Here is a 21,096-nt window from a genome sequence, read left to right on the forward strand (position 1 = left end):
CGGACGTGGCAGTCAGCGCCCTGGTGTGGTGGACATGGTGATGTTCGGTCCAAGGTTGGGCTCGATGAACTCAGAGGTCTCCCCCAAGCTATTTGATTCTGTGACTCTGAGCCCGCACGGGCCGAGGCGGGAGGGTGCCTGAGTCACCGTGCGGGCAAGAATAGAGGAAAGCGTTGATTTTGGGATTTTGGGCCGGCCGCTGCCGCTCTCCTCATCCCCCCGGGCCGGGGGCCGCCGCCGCCTCAGGCCGCAGCCGCCGCCCCAGCCGCCCTCAGCGCCCGCCCCGCCCCGCCCCGCGGGCACGTGACCCCCGGGGGGAGGCGGGCGGGGGGGCGCGCGCTCTGCACCTGTCAGTCAGCGCGTCACTTCCGCCCGTCGCCGCCGCTGCCGTCGGGGACCCCCCGCTCGCGGCTCGGAGCTCGGAGCGGCTGTGAGGGCACGGACGGCGCCGGGTCCGGCAGCGCGGCGGCCGCGGCACACGGCGCGGGCAGCGGCCGGCGGAGGAGGGCTGCGAGGAGAGCGGAGCGGCGAGGAGAGGCCCGTGCCGGCCCCCGGGGTAGGAAGAGGCGGAGGAACCTGCTGGTGGTGCTGAGGACGGCGGGGAGGGCGAGTCACCCGGCAACGGTGAGGGGCGCGGGGCGCATGCGCGGGGGGTCTCCGCTCTGGCTGGCCGGTGTCACCTCAGGCTTCAGGAACCTTCTGGCACCGACGCCGAGCGGGGCGCGGGAACTTCCTCCTGCCGAGTTGCTGGAGCCGCTCGCAGGGAACTGTCAAGAGGCGGGAGCGGCTCCCAGGCTGGTGTCGGTGGGACCTCGCAGGCAGCGCTGACAGCCCAGCTCCTCCAGGAGTTGTGTGCCCAGCGCGGCCCAGTCTGGTGCCCCCTGCGATGGGGCTTGGCGCGCTGACAGCGTCAGCCTCGCAGCTCCCTGCCAGCGAAGTTGGTCCCAGAAGTTGAAAGAAGGGCAGTCACTAAATTGCCTGTGATCGCGAAGGCAGCGCTGGCGTTAAGAATGCTGGGTCATTGACTTAACGCGCCAGCCTGTGACCAAATGTGTCTTCCGAGGGGTCTGTGGGTTTCCATTGTTCGTGGAAGCTCCTTAGAGATTTGAGTATTTGAGTGGAAATGTTTCTTGCTATCAAAAAGTTGCTTTAACATGAGATGTTCCAGGGTGCTCCTTCCACATTTGGAAAAAACCGCAACAAAACCCAACAACAAAAACCCTGCCGTCACACACCGCAACGCCAGGTTTTAATGCACAACTCTCTTATTCTCAGATTCCTTGGTCTGGCTGCATTTTAAGAAATTTTTACAAAATTTTTTACTGCTGTCAGGCTCAAGATGGGGAAAAGAAGTAACAGATGAAGAAAGTAAAAAGTAAATACTATGTAATAACTTTTGCCTGTAAAAAAAAAAAATAAGAAAGTGAATATATAAAAACCTACAGTTGTTTATTTTTCTTTTGGCATGTGTTCCTGAATGTCCTCAGGGATGGAATTGTTAGTATGTGAGTTTAGAACAAATTGTTAAACCGTATTAGCATTTAGGTTTGAAGTTTTTCTGTCTTCTGTGCAGTCTAATCTGCCTGCATAAGAAGAATAGAAAGCTGGTTTGTTTGCCTATATTATCAGCAATTTAGCTATTTTGTTTGCCTTTTTTTTTTTTCTGCTCATTACTAGTAAATTGCTTTATATGTTCTTTGTTGCATTGACTTGAAAATGTTTAGAATCTCTTTTAATCTTCTTTGTCTATATTTTATACATTGTTTGGCTCCATAGGGATCCTTTCCTTATCTCGACTATGTAACAATAAGGAATTAAATACCTCAGTGTTTTGAAGGCATCTAACTGGAAATTTACCATATTGTTTTAGAAAAATCAATCAAGTAGACTGTCCCATGGTTATATTTAGGAAAGCTGACTCGGAGAAGCTCCTGGTAACTTTTAACGCTTGCAGATTTTGACATGGACAACACGTCAAAACATCTGAGTTTGGCAAATGATAGTTTTTATCTGCTCTGTGTTAGTTTGGGCACTTGGTTTTTGTGTTGCTTGGAACACTGGAGGATCTTCTTGCAGCTCATTAAAAGGCTTAATTTAACATTTGTCATGTGTGGCTCATACCCGAGACCTGTGCAAGCAGTGAAGCGCTGCTTTCTAATGTACATAATGGCATGTTTGAAAAAGCAGGTGAGGCTGAAGAAATATTCTGTGCATTTGAAACAGACTTCAGAAAGTTCTGTGAGTCCCTGGTTGCTGTGTGTGAGGGCTCTATGGGGTAGGGTTTTTTCCTTTTCTAATACTCAGCCTTTTGATTTCTGGTCAAATGTTACACCGTAGCAGTGATGCCTCTTTCCAGGGCTCATTGGAAAGTGAGCAAAACCTGCCAAGTTTGGGGTAATTTTGAAGTTAGGATTTTTTTTTTTTTTTTTTTGGTGTGGTTGTTCTCTTTTTTTTCCCATCCCCCACGAAAGAAGCTGCAGCTATATGGAAGAGGAAGTGATGTCGGTAAGAGAATGCTTCAAGTTGTCCTCTAATTCAGTGCATAGCACCAGGTTAATTTTACTGCCATATTAACACACGAAAATCTAGTGGCCATTTAGGTGGGAGTGAATTAACTATGCGTAGGGCAGTTCATCATTTGCATCTGTAAGGATGAAGGATGGCAAACTTTTTAAACTTTTTTCCTTGCATTGCAGGCCTGGTTGTATATTTATTGATTATTTCAGATGTGAGGACTGTTATTTAAGAACTGAAAAATAACACTTTATCCATAACATACGAGGAGGAGGTACAGAATCGAAGGACTATTAAATCGTCTGTGAAGGGCTACGGAAAAGGGAGATTGTTACTTGTCATGCAGTTTGTAAAGTGATGGCTCTTTCAGTTTTTCAGCAGAGGGGCTTTATGTCTCTTGTCAAAATTGGATTCAGGCAGAGAATACAAGAATTTTACATTGCTCCCTGGAAAGTTATTGAGCAATTCAATCTTGCTTACTGTTATCTTCTGTAAGGTAAGAGATCATACGTGCAAAAATTTTGTTTGAGAATGACTAGCTCTCTCAAAGCTTTGGTAAATTCACATTTATCTTCACAGTTTGTACTGGCTTGATAGCCAGCTATTGAGATTTGTGAAAATTCAGTCAGTTCAGGTGAATTCTGTGGATTATTGCAGCCAAAAACATAATATTTTTGTTACTGCATTTTCTACCAGGATTTTTTTTCCTGTAGAGCTGATTTGTTTTGAAGTCTAAAAAACGTAGTTTAGAAGGTCAAACCTGTTATGTTTGCAACATATGGGTGGAGTCGTTCACTACAAGAAATGGGTAACATTTTGCAGGACCGTATTCTGATCAGTGAAAATAGTTCTATTGTGATAGTAACAAACCGTTCTAGTCTTGTGGTCTTTCCCTTGTAAATGTGTGAAATCCTGTATATTTGTTTTAAAAAAGAAAGAAAGATATGCCAAACGAGCTTAAAATACAGATAGGGCTTTATGTTTGTGTTCAGACAGCTTGTAACAAAGACTGCGGTTGCAGAGGCTTTTTCCTTTTGAGAGGTTTAAATGGTTTTTATTTTCTTCACTGTTTGGACATTTCTAAGGACGTTTGGGTGGGGCATCTGCTCGATCTGAGCCCCGTATCTGGTGGGAACCCTGCGCTGATTGTCCAGGTTCCAGTCTTGCTGGCAGCTCTTCTCATGTGTCTCTTCTGTTCAGTGTTCCCTGCAGTGTGTTCAGGATTAAAATTTGTGCTCAGCTGTGTAGGATAATAATACATGGACAAAACTGAAAAGGTGAGAGCTGGAATCTTACGAATGTGGTTCTTTCTTCCTTTATACTCTTTAAAAGTGTATATGTTGGAAAGGTTTTCTCCCCTTTTTGCTGAACTTCACATTTAATGAAATCTTTTACTGTCTTGGCACTCTAGTAATACAATCAGGTTAGTTAATTTTAGTCTGCAATGTAACTTTTAACCTTAAGATTTCTGGTGGTGTCTTCAAATTTAGTCATAATCAAGTTTTGACAGGAGACATCAGTACCAGATCTCTTATTTTTGTCTTTTTTTTTTTCTTTCCCCATCTCTTGAAATTCAGAGAATCGTTGCTACAGCATTGCACTTTTCACTGAAATGTCTTAGTGTAGTGGGGAGGCTGAGCCTGTCCTTTATTTTGGTGGCATGTGCTCAAGGTTCTGACAGAGGCAGTGTTTCGATAGTGAAGGGGCTGTGTAACCATTTTGTAATCTGCTGAGTTCCAGTGCGTATTTCTACTTACCTGTTTGGGAGGGGAGAAACAAACTGATGATAAATATATGTAATAGGATAACTTATGTATAATGAATTAAGTGCATTATATATTTATAGTTTTCTTTTTTGGTGTCTCTGAGGTAGCTTGAATTCTGTTCCAAAGTCTGTTTTAACAGCAGTGACAATTGTTAAGCTGCTTAAGTTTTATACCATGAAGCTCTCAAGTTGCATAGTTTTACTGATAATTTCTTCCTGTCTGTTACTTTACTGTACTTTTATAATGCCATTGCACTGAAGTTCTGCATTATCTGATGCAGGGGCAATGAGATGTGTGCGGTTGGTGGAGTAGAGCTTTGCATTGGGGGGTGGCGAGTAGGATGAATATAATTAGCTGTTACACAAGATACAAAAGCCTTTTTATTTATTAACTACTGTTGTTAAGAGTGTGATGGGATCTGTGTGAGCAGGAAGTTTCTTTATAATTCTGCACATGTGCATTGGCAGCAGCAGATGAGAGCAAATCTGGCAGTGTGTGGTGGTGGGTGTGAGGCACTGAGCAAACATCTACTTTTTCTGGTATCGCTGATGGTTTTATTTTCTTGCTACAATGTAGTTGGAGGATTATAAGTTGCTGTAATGCTGTGAAAAAGCCTTTGGATTTTATCTAGTAAGTGAATATAAAACATAATTTTTGCATATCAAAACCAGCTAACATTTTGGTGATCTCTCAGCTTGTTCTTTAAAAGTGTAGAATTTTTTTGGAATGTTGCTTAAATCAGTCCCTGTATTTGAGGTTTTTCTAATAAATAGGATCTGGCTCTTGTGAAGGTCTGTGAAGGATGGGCTTTTTCAGAGACAGTGTGATCAGGTTCTGTCAACTGAAATTGTAGACTAAACTATAATGACTGGAAAATAAATACTAATCAGTATTATGGTTTCTTGGCTTGTGAATTAAAAAAAGGTGAAATCCAAATTTCTATTAGTTTTTGTTATATCTCTTCCAGAGGAACTTTCATGAGGTGTTTTGTTACTTTCTTGCGTGGTAAGGACATAAAGGTTTAATTTAAATTGTTCTAATTTGTAAATTAGAAGGCTTGCTGCCAAATCCCCAGGAAACAAAAATTGCGTTAGAATTACATTCCACTAAATCTTATGTTGTATTTTTTGTGCTTCTACTTGCTTTGTCAGTGTAACCAGTATTTTGTCAGTTGAGTATCTCAGAAGTGCTGGTGGCAAACAATGGAGAATTTCTGCTAGTAGAGTTGAGGTTTAATGTGTGTGTGAGTGTACCTGTGAAGGCATATGCAGGCAAGCAGTTCATTAATGGAAGAGCTGGTGGTCATGCTTCTGCTAACTCCTTTTGTGATTGTGTGCAAAACTGCAATGAGCTGGTTTCCTTCTGATTCCTACTTGACCAGAAAGCAAACAGGGCAGTGAAGAGTTAGGAGCCATAATGAGAAATGAAGGGAGCAGGAAAGTCATATCTGCTTGAGAAGATACTTACTCTAACATGGATTCTTTCAACGCTGCAAGTCAAATTTTGTAGTTATACTTAATTTCAAACAGTATGCTTAAGAGGACCAGCTTATTAAATTTAAAATGATAACTGAGCCCAGTTGTCTGATTTGCCAGTTTAGACTTGTGACTAAAATACCTCATGATAGCTGATTTCACTGACAGTCAAAAAGAGGAAATCTTGCTTTAAGAATCTATTTTAAGCTAATCTTGCTGGTTTTAAGAATTTTATTTTAAATAATTATTGTTTTGACTACTCAAATATATTAATGAGTACTTAAATGTGATTATTCTTTTAAATGGAGGATGTTCTCTGTCTGTTCAAGCAGTGACACATCTTTGCATGCCTTTAACTGTGCTCCTGAGACAAGTTTGTCCTTTCCCGTGTCCTAGATTTGTGGTAGAGTTCTGTTTGTGGGGTTTATTTCAGTTTGTCTTTTGTATTAATTTACTCCAAGCCATGTCCCCTCCCCAGCCTGGCCATCTTTTCAATTTTGACTGGATTAATTTAAACAAGCAAGATACTCTGTTTTTACTTGTTAGCCGAACAAAAGCTGAGAATCAGATGAGCAAAAGCTCTTTTGCCCAAAAGCAGTTCATCCTTGAGAATGCTAGCAGTAATTTGAGTATACAAATGGCATAAAAATCGGTCGGTGTCAATTGTTACAGTTCTGACATAACATTACAAAAAAAATCAGTTTCCTTTTAACTCAACGCAACTTAAGCTCAAGAGTGCTGGTTGTCATTTTTTTGAAACATAACTAGTGTGTACTCCAGCAGTTGGCAAATGGCTCTGTGTGTTCTGCAGTGAGCTGGGACACAAAAGTTTCCCAGGGAAGCCTTCTTGCTTCTGCTCACGCCTGGCAGCTGGCTCTGGATGATGTCATGAGGAGATGACATGAGGAGAGCTCCTTGTGACTCCAAGTTGGAATCTGTGTCTTAATTTTTGGCCATCATTTAGAAATTCTTAAGATATGTTATAACTTCGATAATTTCAAGCTTAGCCAAAAAATCAATTCTTTATTTGGGTTTAACAGTATGTTTGCTGTAGGCATCCAGGGGGACATCACAAGTTCTGTCTAGCTGTAAGTCGTATAAATAACATAATACATTATTTTTCCTTATCAAATATAGAGTATGAAATAAAAAACTTTGAGACACTCTAATGTTTTTTGTGGAATTTTATTTGTAAATAATTATTGCAGACAAGGAGCATTGATCCTCTTTGTACTGGAGGATATGTATGTGATCTTTTAGGACCCAGTTTGCAGGCATGTGATGGTCCACAGGGTCACAGCACTGTGGGCTGAAAAAGCCAAAAAACTTGAGGTGTGTTTCCTGAGAAGCAGGGGCAGGCCATTTTGTTGCTTTTTTTCCTATCTGAAAATCTTACCGTTAGTTTTTGCTTTTATGTGTTAAAAAAAAAAATCACTGGAGATGTTTGCTAATGCCATGAAATAATATATTAAAAATAGGGCAGAACAGCAGTCAGTGTTAGCTTTGGGTTTGGCTTTAGAGACAATACGAATTTCTTGCTACATAAAAAAAACAAATAAAAGAATTGCTTAAATAGTTGAGACTTGTGGCAGAAATTCTACACGCAGAATTAATGTTTTCATTCCTATGGCACGGTTTCAGTTGCAGCCTTTGTTTATTTTTACTTGTTGCTTCATTCCTTTGTTTCAAGTAAAGGTAGTGGAACCCTGAGGACTTTAATTTAAAATGGTACCCGTATAATATTTGTACTTCAGTCATTAATGTAAAAGTTGAACTAAATGTAAGTCTAAATTTTCATGTGTATTCCTCAAATATTAACAGCCATATATTCTGTGGGGTTCTTAGTGGCATTTCATGTGTGGTTGTAAATACTTCTTGTGCTGCCAAAATAAGTAAATGCTATTATGATGGCAAAATGAAGCTCATGGTGCTGTTTTCCCAGCAGACTCTCTGAAGAATTTTCCTTAAATTTAAAAAATTTTAAAATAATGCATGACAGCACTGAAATCCACAATACAGAACAAAACTCTGTGTTTTACCCTCATTTAAGATGCTTGGGCTCAACATGTTGTAAAGGACAGTAAGTTTTTTTCAGTTTCTTGTAAAATTGTGGTATAATATGTGGTTATAATAAGGTGTATTTTTAGTTTCCTGCATTTATGTTTTGTAGAGCGCGATTATAGCTTAAGGATGTTTGAAAATGTTTGTTGTAACAAGGAGGGGAAGTAGATTGAAAAAAATGTAACCAGAATGTTTGTAATTAAAATCAAGCTAGATAGTTTTCTTCTGTGTGGGTTTTTTTTTTAGTTGCTATTTTTTTTTTCTTTTTCTTGATAGAACCTGCAAAGCATTTTGGTTGTGAAATTGTGAGGGAGAAGCACGTGCTCAAAAGGATCAGGATAATATGGGCAAAAGTAGAAAGAGTTGACTGAATGGGTTAGCTCCTGTTTCCTGAGTTGCTTGATCAGGGCAAAAAAAAGTATTCAAAAACTCCACAACATTGCTTAGTATTTGTAAAAGACTCTGGAAATAATCCTGAAGGTTACATGTCTTGTCCTAGTTTTCATATATGTCTGCTGCAAAGTGCTGCACTTCCTGAGTCAAGGGAGGGCAAGTGGGGAAGCTTTTGATCCATATAAAAAACGGAGATAAAATGTTTAATTATTAACAGTTTTTACAGTGTTGGAAATAGCAGGAAATAAAACTTACTGGAAGCTGAATAACTTCCAGAGTTTGTGGCTCTTTCTAGATTTGGTAAATGTCAGATTAATTGTATTACAGCCTGTGAAGGTACCAAAGCCTGAACTAAAAGGGAAAAGACTGAAAATGCTCTGAAAATAAGTTGTTGCCTCTAATGATGTATTGAAATGTGTGCAAAAGTATGTGTATCTGAGAGGGTGAAAATGAGACTTTCACTAGTTTTTCTAGGTGATAATAAGCCATATAAAGCTTTCTTTAAAGTATAAACCTGGTTGTAAATCCGGTTTTGCTCTACAATGAGACAACCAGGCTGTTTCAACCTCATTGTTACGTTGCCAAGCCAGTTAAAATAGAAGTCTGTATTTTTCTCTTTTTTTCATGCCTCCTGAATGAAATTAATATTCAGGCAGCCTGTTCATCTGCTGCACCTGGCAAAAGTGGCTGAGCTTTCATGTCAGTGAACTGAGCACAAAGTTGCCTCTGCTGAGAAAGCTGAGCCTCAAGATTGTTCATTTGCTGCCGAATTATAAAGAAGTGGTTACTTCTAATTTGGTCTTTTTATTAGGTGATGTTTGTTTTGAAGGTTTGTTTGTTGGTTTTAGCAAGTCAGCCTGAAGCATTGTGGCAGATCCATCAAAGGTTTTCTCCCAGCTGCCCTTAACCCCACAGCTGGCCAGTGTGAGGTTTTCTGGTTCATTGCGGACAGGCTGACTTTGGTAGAGCTTGAGAAAAGAGACTGTGTGCAACTTCATATTTTAAAATTTGCATGTTATATTGGGATTGATTGAAATCTACTTACATGCAAAGATTATGTTGACTTTCACTTAATATACTGAAACAGAAAAAGGATTGTACAAGGCCTTCATAAATTATAGGAAGGTCATGAATTGCAACCGCTTCACTGTTGGAATCTGGCAGGATCTTTTAGTAACTGAGAATTTGCAAGAACAGTTTTGAATAGGATGGTAAAAAACCAAAAAAATAAAACCCGTTGATTGGAATATAACCCTTTATTTTCCGTTCTCAGCTCACCTGGCGTCCTGATCTCAGACCAGTACTCATTCACTTGTGTGAGATGTAACAGATTTACAACCTGTGTGTAATATAAGGCAATAGACAGAGACAATTTAAACAATTTTAAGCCTGAAATATTTTTTTCCTCTAGGCCTCAATGCAAGAAAATGCTGAGGAGGTGGAAGCAGTTTTATATAGAGCTTATGACCAATTCCCTTAGCACATGGATGCAGTTTGGGGGGATTGGGAGCAGGAAAACTGCTTTATTCAAACTACTGGAAGTACTCTGGGTTCCTGTTGTGATAGGCTAATGGTCTGGCATTTTGGTACTGAAACCAGAGGGGTTGGTTGTCAGGAATTTGCAGACGAAGATGAAGTTTATTTGTCCTGATGTGGAACAGAAGCGAGAGCTGATGTGGGAGAACAAAGGGAGGGAAGGTACTTGTTTCCAGTCTGTCATATCAATCTCCAGTTATGAAACAGAAGGTTTCAGTGAATACACTTTGAAGCCGGGGAAAGCCTCTTTATTGTCTAGTTTTGGTGATGTGTGTTGTGGTTATGCAGGTGTGTATGTCACAAGCTTGTTTTGCCCAGTCACAGTTGCTTGAATTTATTTAGAGCAGGTAATGGGTGAGATCAAGGGGTTGAGGTGACCCTTTGACTGGTTCTGGGCATTACATTGGGTCCACTGTGCCATGAAGCTGCAATTTAAATTTTTAATACCACAGAAAACCATAAAGGCAATTTAATGTGGTTTTGTAGCTATTTTGAGAGCTGAGAACATGAAAAATGTCCCTATAATCTGGATTCTAAATAAGAGGTGGCAAAAGTGTGGGTGGTTCTATGGAATCTGACTTGGGGGATTTTGCTTCCTGTATCCAGATCTGATGATCACTTGGACTTTGAACTGGCAGTTAGGACACATTGTTAACTTATTAGAAAAGATGATCAGTACCACCAAAAACTGGTCGACTCTAAATGTTCCTTAGTTAGGATTTTGGTTTTGGTCTTGCTGTTCAAAGATGTTGTATGAAACCAGTGCCTGAGATCCTTCTAAAAATTTCATAGCCATTAAATATTTTAGCATGGTAGGTACTTCAAAACAGTCTGTGTAACCTACTTAGCCCTCCTTGATTCTTTGGAAGAGGATTGTAAGAGTCTGAAAATTATTTCTTAATTGTTAAGACTTAGATGTCCCATGCTAACTTTCACTTCAGGTTTGGTTAACTCATGAGTGAAAAAAGGGATTTGCTGTTCTGGGGGCTCTCTCATAAGCTGTGCTAATGTGGTCTTTATGCTTTTCTTGTTCAGAACCAGAAACTGATGATTTGACAAGAATTCCTCTAATGTGATGTTTAGATTCGTGACCAAGTTTAAAACTGTTGAAAACTTTATGATCTAATAATATTTTCCTTATTTTCAGATTAACTGCTGAAGTACTGATCGAGTTCTGCTATTCTTCAATGAGGAACTACAGGCTGATCTTTTGCCATAATCTTAAACAACCATAAATGACAAAAGAATGCTTGGTCAGTGAGGGCAGCTGGCGCAGACAGCGTTTTTCAAACTCGGCTGTATAAGTACTCTGAGGTGGGTGTCTTAACTTGTTTTACTGGGGGGGGGGAAAAAAAGAAAAACAAGTATGGATTTCAGAATGTCTAATCTGTTAGAATTTACCTGTTAGTAAACAGAGAATTTTAGTTTGCTTGCAGTGCTTTGACTAACAGCAGGTACTTCGTGTTCTGTGTGTGCCAGCCCCTGTGAAAGTGACTGCTTGCATTTAAGCAAGTACGTTTTCTTTTCTTTTTGTTATTTATTTTGAAAGGACAGTTTTTTCTTTGCTAGAAGAAATATTTTGGTTTTGACAGGATAACAGCTTGACTGAGTGACTTACACTGCCCTTTGTTATCTATCTAGATCCTTTATCAAGCAAAGACTTGCAAGTGAAGCTTGAGCTTCTGCATGACAGAATGGTATCACTGAGCATCTAGAAACTAGCTTTGGGGGTTTTCTGTTCAGTAAAAATTTTAATTTGATGCAGGTGTTGAAAGCTTTATTATGTAGACCAGAAAATGCCAAATAGATTTAAAAATTATTACAGTGCAGTTGTGTATCACAAAATACTTAATCATTTCATATAATTGAGACTTGGGGTTTTGGTTTGGTATGATCCATTGGTTTCGTTTCCTGTTGAGGAGCTTTTGTATTGAGTTCTGAAAGCCTGACTACTAAATGCTGTCAGAAAAAGTACGGAAGAATCTACCAAAGTACCTTAGAACTTAATTAGGAATTTGGTAACTAGAATTTTCTGCATTTTCTTTGCTGCTCTATATGTTCTTCTCAGCCCTCTGTTGAGGGTTGGACAGAACACCTCAGTGGTAGTTGTTTATCGAGTTAGCTGTGTTTGGAGCCATTACAGAACTGTCCATTAAATCAGTGAATGGATGGAGACAGACTAGAGAGTATTTGCATTAGGTAAATAAAACACTTTGTGTTACAGATCAATGCCTTCAACAGCATATATTGAAGTGAGTTTTTTGGTTTTAATTTCTTCTATTGACAGAAAAGACAGCTTTGATTTTTGGCTGCAAAAAGATATGAGGAAGAGCTCCTCCCCTTCCTTGAGTAACTGCAACTCTGTTCTTGCTAACAAAATATTTGGAATTCCACTTGATGAGCTGCAGCAAGAAGGGCAACCAGACAATGAGGTTCCATTCATAGTCCGCCATGTTGTGGACTATATTGAGGAACATGGTATGTATTACCTTGCTGTATTTAAAATAATGTATTTCATGTTATTCTTACAGAATAGATTGTGGGGTTTGAAGAGTACTTGTTTTCTGAAGTTAATTATTCAATTGGGTGTGATTTGGTTGTTTTGGGTACTTTCTTTACTCTTTCTGTTATGGTTATCACTGTTTTCTAGCAAACAGTGATGCAGTCAGCTCAGCAGGGCACCTGATAGGAAATGCAGTGGTTTAGGAACTGCTAACATTTCCCTTGTTATTTTATTGTTTCTTTGGCACAAGAATGTGTGTGTTGGGAAGAGAACTGCTGGAAGTCTTTTAAAACTGTTGTCCAGAAAATTTTTCAATCAGTGTGGGAATTGTGCATATCTGATTATCAGTAGTTTTTCTGATGTATTAGTCCATACTGGAGCTAAAGGTTTATTTCTGCAATTTGTTTTCTAACTCAGGGGGTCTGGAACAAGAAGGACTTTTCCAAGTCAATGGGAATGCTGAGACAGTGGAGTGGCTCCGGCAACGATATGATAACGGAGAAGATGTGGACCTGGTTAAAGAAGCAGATGTACCCTCAGCTATTAGCCTTCTTAGATTTTTTCTTCAAGAACTTCCAGAGCCAGTTATTCCAGGCAGTTTGCACATACATTTGATGCAACTTTCTCAAGGTAATAACTATTTTTGATTCAAGGTTTTTGTTTCATGATTTTAAGAGTAAAACCCAGTATTGAATTGAGATTTGTAGTGGCACTAAGGTGTCTTTGGTGCTCTGTGTAGTAATAATGATAATACTGCTGTGTGCTTTGGTTGCAATGTTATCTGTCAGGACTGGAAATGGGATTGAGGTGTACTCAGTGTGACAGCAGACTTCCCTTCTATGACTGTAAAATCTAGTGTGAAATTTGGTTTTTTCCTCCCGTCTTTGAGTAGATCACTGTGGATGGGTTTACATGTGGATTCTTTCTATCCTGCAAGTCCCCGTTTAGTTCCCTTTTGTTAAAAATATGGAGAAACCTTGCTTAAACTTGCAGCTTACTGTCTTTACTGTCTTTTTGTAAGTGTAAAAGTTACTTCAGAAGCATTGAAAGTTATCTGTAACAAGGAAATCAAACCACATAAACCCTTAAACAGTGTTTTCAGCTGCTAAAATTAGACTTCTGATTTCCTCTAATTGGGTTTTGCCTGTCTGACAGACATATCTCAGTTAGTTTCCAGAATTACATCATCAGCTGCATTTGAAGCAGAGGAATTGCTTAAAGAAATGCAGAAGGTGGTAGTAATTGTTGACCCATATGTTAGTTCTGGTCTTTTCTCTCTTCAGCAGTTCTTCCATATCATTAGGTCAGGCTTAGTCCTCAGGATAGCTTCATTATACAGCAAGGTGTGGCCTCTGTGCATGTTAGAAGCTCTTTGCAGGCAGGTGGTTCCTCAAAGACAGGTGATTTGAGTCACTGAGTTGTGAATGTGGTGATCCCAGTGCACTAGGCCATGTGTCCCACAAGTGTATATCCATGCTTCAGTGCCTCAGGACTTCAGTTAGAGGGTAAGAACGTTCTCCCTTTGGGTCTCTGGTTGTTTAGAACCTAAATTTCAGGGCGGATTGGTTAGACAAAGCATGGAGATGTGTATGCTCAAAGTGGTCTTGATTATCACCTCTCTGTGCTCCCTTTCTTTTTAAAAGTCTACGTTGTTAAAGTACTTTTTAAAGTCTTTTTTTTCTGTTCTGTTTCCAAAATGCATTTCTACAGTAAGAACTGTCAATGAAATGTTCATTTTGTTATGTGTTGAAACAACTATTTTATGTGCTTGGTTGCCTGTGTTCAGCTGCTGTAGATGTTGACTGTGTCTGAGCAAATGAAATCCTGTACAGTTCCTGCTTAGTGTTCCTGTACATGCTCATAGGGAATTTACTCACTCTTTGCTTTGATATTAAGGACTAGGATGTCTCTGCTCTCTCATCTAGAGAGGCAATGATGGCTCATCATCTTCAAACGTACTTTTCCCTAACTGATCTTAGAAGAGTTTTCAAGTGTCTGAGAAAGAAGGGGAGGCCTCTTTGTATCAATTTTTCTCCCATTTTGCTTTCCTGACATTTCTTTTCCAATATCTTGAATTTCTCAGTTAGGTACAAACAGCTGTAAACTTTTTGAACCTTGCTTGCCTGTAAGGCAGATGAGGTAACAAATGAGCTTTATGGGGACATACTTTGATGAAGAGTATAGTTAAGTGGGGTGAGAATGAGGAGGTTTTATGGTGACCCTTTTTGAGATCTGAAATTGAATCAGTAAGCTTTGAACTAAGCATGTGTAAAGATGATTGCATTGAGATAGCTTGGATTTATCAGTTAAGTATTATAAAAGCAAGTAGAGTGGTGAGAATGGGATGCTTGTAGAGGAAAAGGTGTCAAAGTGGCTTGTCTGCCAGAAGAATTTAACTTGATGGCAGTTAAGTCACTATCTGGAGCTGTTGTTGTCTCTAGAGCTCTTCTTCAAAGCAGTTGTGATGTAACAGTGGTAAAACAAAAACATGCAAAGTTTGCCCTCGGAAATCAGAAATTTGAGTGAGCATTAATCGGGGAAAATGTGCAGAAGAGAATGTGGTGGATAATATTGAACAAAGGCAAGTCAACTCTCACATTTTAAGCTGTGGTTTGACCAAATTACTTGTACTTTCAGAAGTAAGTAATGGTCATAGTAAAAAAGCTGATCAGTATCAAATATTAAAAAGCAGATACCTTCTTTGAGATTAAAATATTTTTATTACTTTTTCAGATTACAATAATGAAGATGAATTTGGAAGAAAGTTGAGGTTCCTCTTGCAGCAGCTTCCACCTGTTAATTACAGTTTGTTAAAGTTTCTGTGTAAATTTTTAGCTAACGTAGCATCGCATCATGAAGAAATTTGGTCAGCAAGTTCTTTAGCTGCAGTCTTTGGCCCGGATGTTTTTCAGTAAGTTAATTATAAAAGTTCATTCAGTGTTTCTGTGGGAATTTGAGTGTCTCTCTGTACTTTAAAGTCATTCCTGGTCTGTGAGCAACAGTAACAAAGTGCACAATATGTTTCAGGCAGAATCATTCCGTTTCCACCCACTTTCTCACCCCAGTTTGGTTTTACAATTTTTGCTAAGAATTAAACAGCAGCTTATCTATGAGCTGTGGCGTGAGAAACCACTGGTTTGATTGTTGCATTACTGTATTTATTCTGAGGTTGAAATATTTTAGTGATAATATGTAAGACTGCTATTTGTAGCAAGAAAACAGTTCTGGGAGAAGCTGTTAAAGTACCAGTTTATACTGTTGTTTCCTCACTGCAGGAAAATACTTGAATTTTAAATATTTCTCATGAAAAGTTAATTGACTAAATAGTTGCTAATTCATCATTGTAAAATATAAAATAGTATAAAGCTTTATAAGGCAGTAGTGTGAAGGCATGCTTAAAATTCTGTGTGTTCAGAATGGATAGGGGATAATGTTGTGAAGTGTAGCACTTAGTCATAGAAGACATTCAGAGGTGTTCTTTGAGGAACTGTGGGATTTAGATTTTTAAACTAAAACAGTGTTGAAATCTTTAGCATTTACACAGATGTGGAGGATCTGAAAGAACAAGAAATAGTTAGCAGAATAATGGCGGGACTTCTGGAGAACTACTATGAGTTTTTTGAAAATGAAGAGGAAGATTTTTCATCTACTAATGATTTAAGCTCAATAACTGAGCAGGTAAGACTATTTTCAATGGCAATATGTTACCACTTAACTGCCTGTTACACATTTATGTTTATGAAAGATATATTAAAATACAATTTCTTTAGTATGACTTTGAGAAGTTTCTTGTAAACTGACAAAACCCGGCATTTTCTTAATTTTCTTAATGCTTTTGTAATAAGCATAGCTGTGCTAGATTAAAAAACACATAGGGACTAAACCAACAGTGTTATCCTGCCCAACAGAGAGACACTGTTGTAAACAGCTTTCAAATTACCAATTTAGGAAAGAAGAACTGTTTTTTGATCGAATGAAGAATGACTTTCTTGTTGGTCAAGAGTATTTCTAGGTGTGTCTTACAGGAACATGCAGGGTCTTGCACTCCACTTGATGATGTTATCAGTGGTGCTTTCCTGTGCCAAAGTTTTTGAATGGTGTTTCTGAAAGACTTGAAAATGATGTATTTTCTGTAAACAAGAAAAAGGATAAATAATAAGCAGTTGCTAAGGTAGGTAACAAGAAGTACTGAATTTTAAAGCCTATCTCACAAGCCCCTCCTCTAGCAAGACAGGTAAGGCAAGTACTGGGGCAGTTGGTTGCTTCCTCTTCCCTGCAGTAGACGTTGGTCTGGTCTGCCAGGCATGGGCAGCAGGTTCTAGAGTGAGCAGCGTCTGCTGTGTGAGCTCCTTGAGCAAGCACTGCAGCTCTGCAGAGCTCCGTGCAGGAATATGTCTGGCACTGAGGGCTGCCTGCCACAGCCCTGCTGCGTGCAGGGAGCTGCTCAACGAAGCTGGGCTGTGACTCCTGCAGCCAGAGGCTGGGGGCTGCTGCTGAGTTGGGATAACTGCTCTGTAAACCAGAGCTGCTTTGTGCTCGCTCTCATGCTTTGAAATTACTGATTTGGCTGTGCCTCATTACATGTTTCAGCAAAAGGGTTTCCTAAGCTCAAAGTCTGTTTGGTGTGTAGTTTTGTTTGTTTTTTCCCTTCGTTGGAGGGCTGGTGGGGTGTCCCTTTAATTTCGTGGTGTCTCCACCAGATGTCAACAGTGCGCTTCTGTCGGGGGGGGGGGGGGGCCGGTGCAGTGGGGACAGAAGGGCCGCTGTCTCCGCTGGGCACAGCCCCGTTGGCAGCTGCCCCAGTGTGTGGGTGGGCTTGCCTTTGCTTCACTGGCACATCCTCTTGCAATTACAGAGGAAAAGCAGGGATAAATACATTTCTTGCCTGGAATGTAGTGCCATATAACTTACACCCCTTTTAAAAACTAACAAATATCTCCTTTCTGCCTTCTGTGTAATCTTGAACTTCTGAAGTTTCAATTTTTCTTAATTTTGTGTTTTTGTTTTACACTGGTGACAGATTCTATAAAGCATATTTTCTTGAGGCTGCTGCTTTAATTTTTGGGTTTGCAAGATTGGGAGATCAGTAATCAGTCACAGAGGCAACTTGGAAGTCAAACAGAATCACTTTGTTCTCTTTACCTTTTCATGTTTTAGATGTAGTTGCTTTTTAAAAAATGAAGTTGGCTGTCTTGAGTTGCCAGTTGGCTATATTGTTTTGCTTTTGAATTGGCTGCATTTTGCTGCTTCAGTAAAAACATCTGTGTGTGGAAACAAAGAAACAAAAATAGACAAGAGCACAGAAACTTTGTAAGTGTTCGTTCAGATCTTTGAAGTTTGGCTTCATAGACTTCTGTATTGCCTTCCCTAGGAGGGTTTGAAAATGCTTCTGATACATGAATAAGGCTACCTGTGGAATAGAGTAGAATTATCTGTTTTAGACATAGAAGAAGAAAGGTTCTGTAGTTCATGATTTCAGTGTGGTTGGGATTTTGTTGTTTCTTCATTCTGCTTGTATTTATTTATGGCATCAGAGGTGCTTCTTGCTTTTCAGTTTTTGTCCAGTGTTCAAAAGCAACTTTTTAATGGTGTAGAATTTATGGTTTTACATAAAAGCAAGTCTAGTGTGCCTGTTTTTTCCTAAAATTGAGAAGTGTTCCCCTACTACACGTTACTTTTGTACCTTTCATGCTCTTTTAATTCCCTGGACCTTTTGAAAGGAACTTTTCAATCCATTGACTTCGGTTAAATCTTTTTTAGATCAATGATCTCTTGGAAGAAGAGGAAGATGTAAAGCTTGAGCAGTCAGAAGAACTTCCAGAAGACAGCACAGAGAAACCTGTTGAAAGGCCAGCTGTGGTGCATCTAGATATGACAGGGACTCTCTCGGATTCCCGGAATGTTACAGCATCAACAAGGTAACTTGATTCTGCCTTGGAGTTTGGATTTAAAGTTTGGATTGTAATTTATTCTGTCAGAGAGAGAAACCATCAGACTTTTAAGTGTTGGTGTCTACAAACTGAAGTTTTAGAAGCAGGTGCAGTTCTAACAATAGTAAAATATGGGTTAAAATAACTGTTTCCAAATTCAGCAGAGGAATGTCTGTAGAACTCAGATTGGATTATAGATGGTGATTTATGCAGGGAAAGGTAAAAAGGGCATATTTTAGTGAAACTGTAAAGTGGTATTTAAACATTAAATTTTATAGCAGAAATAAGAAGAATCTGCATACTGGTAGATTCAAACGTGTTCTGTACCATTCTTCCAATGGGAAATCCTAGGGCTGTTTCTTGTCACATGCTGGTAGAGAGCTGTGGGCAGGTTTGGAAGTTGCAAAATGTGATATAGGCAGGAATGTTGGAGGGGGAGTCAGCTTTTAAGAGCAATTCTCGTAAGAGATGCTTAAACATAAAATCATACTTTCATTTGAGAGCTTAGCGGTGCTTGCTTGTAGTACACAGATTTATATTTTACTTGCTTGTAGTACACAAGGTTTTATTTTTAGATATGCTTTGCTTGTACTTAGAGTTTACATTCTACAGCTGGTGAATTTTACCTCTTCCCCTCTACAACATGTTTGGTATGGGCATTGCATGTAAGAACTTGTAGGGAGGAGTGAGGAGGAATCTATAATAAAAATAATAAAAGCAGAAGAAATGTAGGGAAAATCACAAGTAAGTTGCTGCCTAAGAATGGGTAGTTTCAAGAATGTGGATTTTGGGTTGGAATCTATTCAGCTCCTGGCTGCATGCTTCATTCTACTCCATGGCAAGAAGCTGTAAAATATCAAAAAATGACAGAACCATGTTTTTGTTTTGTAATTTAAATTATATTTTAATAGTTGAATATCTTTATTGGTAGTAAAGCTTCTTATTTTTAGTTTGAATTAAATTTTTTAAAAGTTGCAGTTTAACTATTCACAGGTATTAGGTTGCTTCTGGAATGTGTAAACACAGCAGTAGTGACAAACTCAACATGTTTGAGAGTTTAAATTGGATAGCCTGAAGAAAAAAACATTTTTACTTGATGTTTAAGGTTAATTAAAAATGAATAGGCATTAATTATGGTTGGCATTTTGCATAATTTGTGGGGAAGGATAAGTAGGAATCCTTTAGAAGAAGGAGAATTTTGACTGTAAAACCAGAACAACTACAGGAAACATAAAATAAAAAAAAAAGGGAATGAGAAAGTGTTCTTTACTAAATTTTAACCACTATAAATACTGTAAATATTTTCCCAAACATAATGGCTTTTGTGTATGCATTATTGGCCTTTTTTTGATCTTAGTTTCTTGATGTAAAAAAAAAAAATAAAAAAAAATTAAGACACTAAATGTTAATGCAGGTTTATTTGGATTATTTATCTTTGTCCTGTTGTAGAGCCTATGGCAGCTTATACAGGAAGGAGGAGGAGACTTAGATCTTAAACATGATTCTTGCAGTTCTTTAACCTGAGGTTTTGTTGCCTTTTTGCTGTCAGATTTTGGGATCAAAATATCTGTGTATTTTGGTCTCTCTATGGAGACAAGAAAAAGAGATTGTTTATCTTGATCTGTACAGCGGGGCATCTGACCTTCCTCCTTGTTATTTGGACTATAACTTGCTTCTAATTGTGCCCACTACCTTTTTTTCTACTCATTCTGTTTGTTCTTGCTGAAACCTATGACCTTCCTACACTGCATGGTGTTAATTTGACTTTGAGTTAGAGATCTTGTAAGAGTGTGGATAATCATTAATGCACTTTGACTTAGTGACTGCTTGAAAGTGGTATTTCTAATAAACCTGTGGAGTGATCTCTGAGCCCGTTACCCAGCAGGGAGCATTTGTTGCTCACAGGTTGGCAGTGAGCACGTAAAGGAAACTGTTCTCCTTTACCAGAAGCCTTTACCCCAGGGCTCTTTTTCTTTTTGCTGTCCTGACTTTTGGAGTAAAGAACTACTGACTCAGCATTGCAGCTGAATTTTAAGACATGCTGTTGAAATAAGTACTTTAGAATCCTTCTCTGTCATTATTCCAAACTTTTCATCCCTGAGCCTTGCCAAGCAGTATTTGCTTTAATTGGGCAGTTCATCTCAAATGTTGTCAGTTGGAAGCCTAATATAAAAACTCTTTGGGTTTGGATTTTTCAAGATGTTGTGTGTAAAAATATGAGATATGACAAGCAGTAAGCTGTATAAACAGTTTGCTTTGTTTCTACTAAATGCAGTGACAAGGGCAACATCCTCACTGCTTCTGTGATATTTTTGTTAACCCTTTTGTGATTTAATTAACTCTGATCAGAGACAAGTGATAATATTAACAGCCACCAAGGGAGACAAAATGCATGGTAAAGCTGACCAAAGAGAAGAGCTGCCTAAATTGCTAGGAAATACATTATTATTTTAATGTAGTGCTGTTTTTAACATCCAAATACTTGTTCCTCCTTCCATCCTGGAAAATCTGTAAACAACACGTTAGGAGAGCTTTCAAGTGTTGATTGGGCAGCTTATTGTCAGGAGTGACCTCATGTTGCAGTCAATTTCTATTTAGACTGCAGGGTTTAGTGCAGCACTCCAGAGGTGCCGGCTCGCAGGCAGCCCCCGGAGCCCAGCCAGCAGCATGCACAGCCAGCAGCCCACATCACGCTTTGCTGGCTTCCAAATGAAGCATTTTTACATGAAGTGCTCTTTTGGGATAGCAAAAATAATCAGAATGGCCTGCAAAGTTCTGCTGCACAGGTAAATATATGAAAGGAAAATGTCGTTTTGATATGATTGCAAGTAAGGCTTTAAAATTATGTGAGATGAGATGTAGTTTGGAGACAGGAAATGAAATAATGTCACAACTGATTATTTTAATGAGAAATAAGA

General features: G+C 39.2%; 1 protein-coding gene across 4 annotated transcripts in view; it reads left to right on the forward strand.

Annotated features, from left to right (window-relative positions):
- The first annotated feature begins 375 nt into the window (after positions 1-375).
- The window catches only part of FAM13B (family with sequence similarity 13 member B), a 44,931-nt gene continuing 24,210 nt past the window's right edge, over positions 376-21,096 (forward strand). For 3 of the 4 annotated variants that reach the window (XM_069029351.1, XM_069029353.1, XM_069029352.1), the window contains exons 1-7: positions 376-624; positions 10,893-11,059; positions 12,033-12,223; positions 12,666-12,878; positions 14,982-15,159; positions 15,782-15,926; positions 18,009-18,166. In XM_069029351.1, the coding sequence (XP_068885452.1) occupies positions 12,067-12,223; positions 12,666-12,878; positions 14,982-15,159; positions 15,782-15,926; positions 18,009-18,166 (851 nt within the window). In that variant the 5' untranslated portion in view covers positions 376-624; positions 10,893-11,059; positions 12,033-12,066. Of the gene's footprint in view, positions 625-10,892; positions 11,060-12,032; positions 12,224-12,665; positions 12,879-14,981; positions 15,160-15,781; positions 15,927-18,008; positions 18,167-20,815; positions 20,965-21,096 lie in introns of those variants that run through there. The other variant, XM_069029354.1, reaches the window with a different exon arrangement.

Source organism: Aphelocoma coerulescens, chromosome 13 (assembly GCF_041296385.1).
Source record: "Aphelocoma coerulescens isolate FSJ_1873_10779 chromosome 13, UR_Acoe_1.0, whole genome shotgun sequence".
Lineage (NCBI taxonomy): Eukaryota > Metazoa > Chordata > Aves > Passeriformes > Corvidae > Aphelocoma > Aphelocoma coerulescens.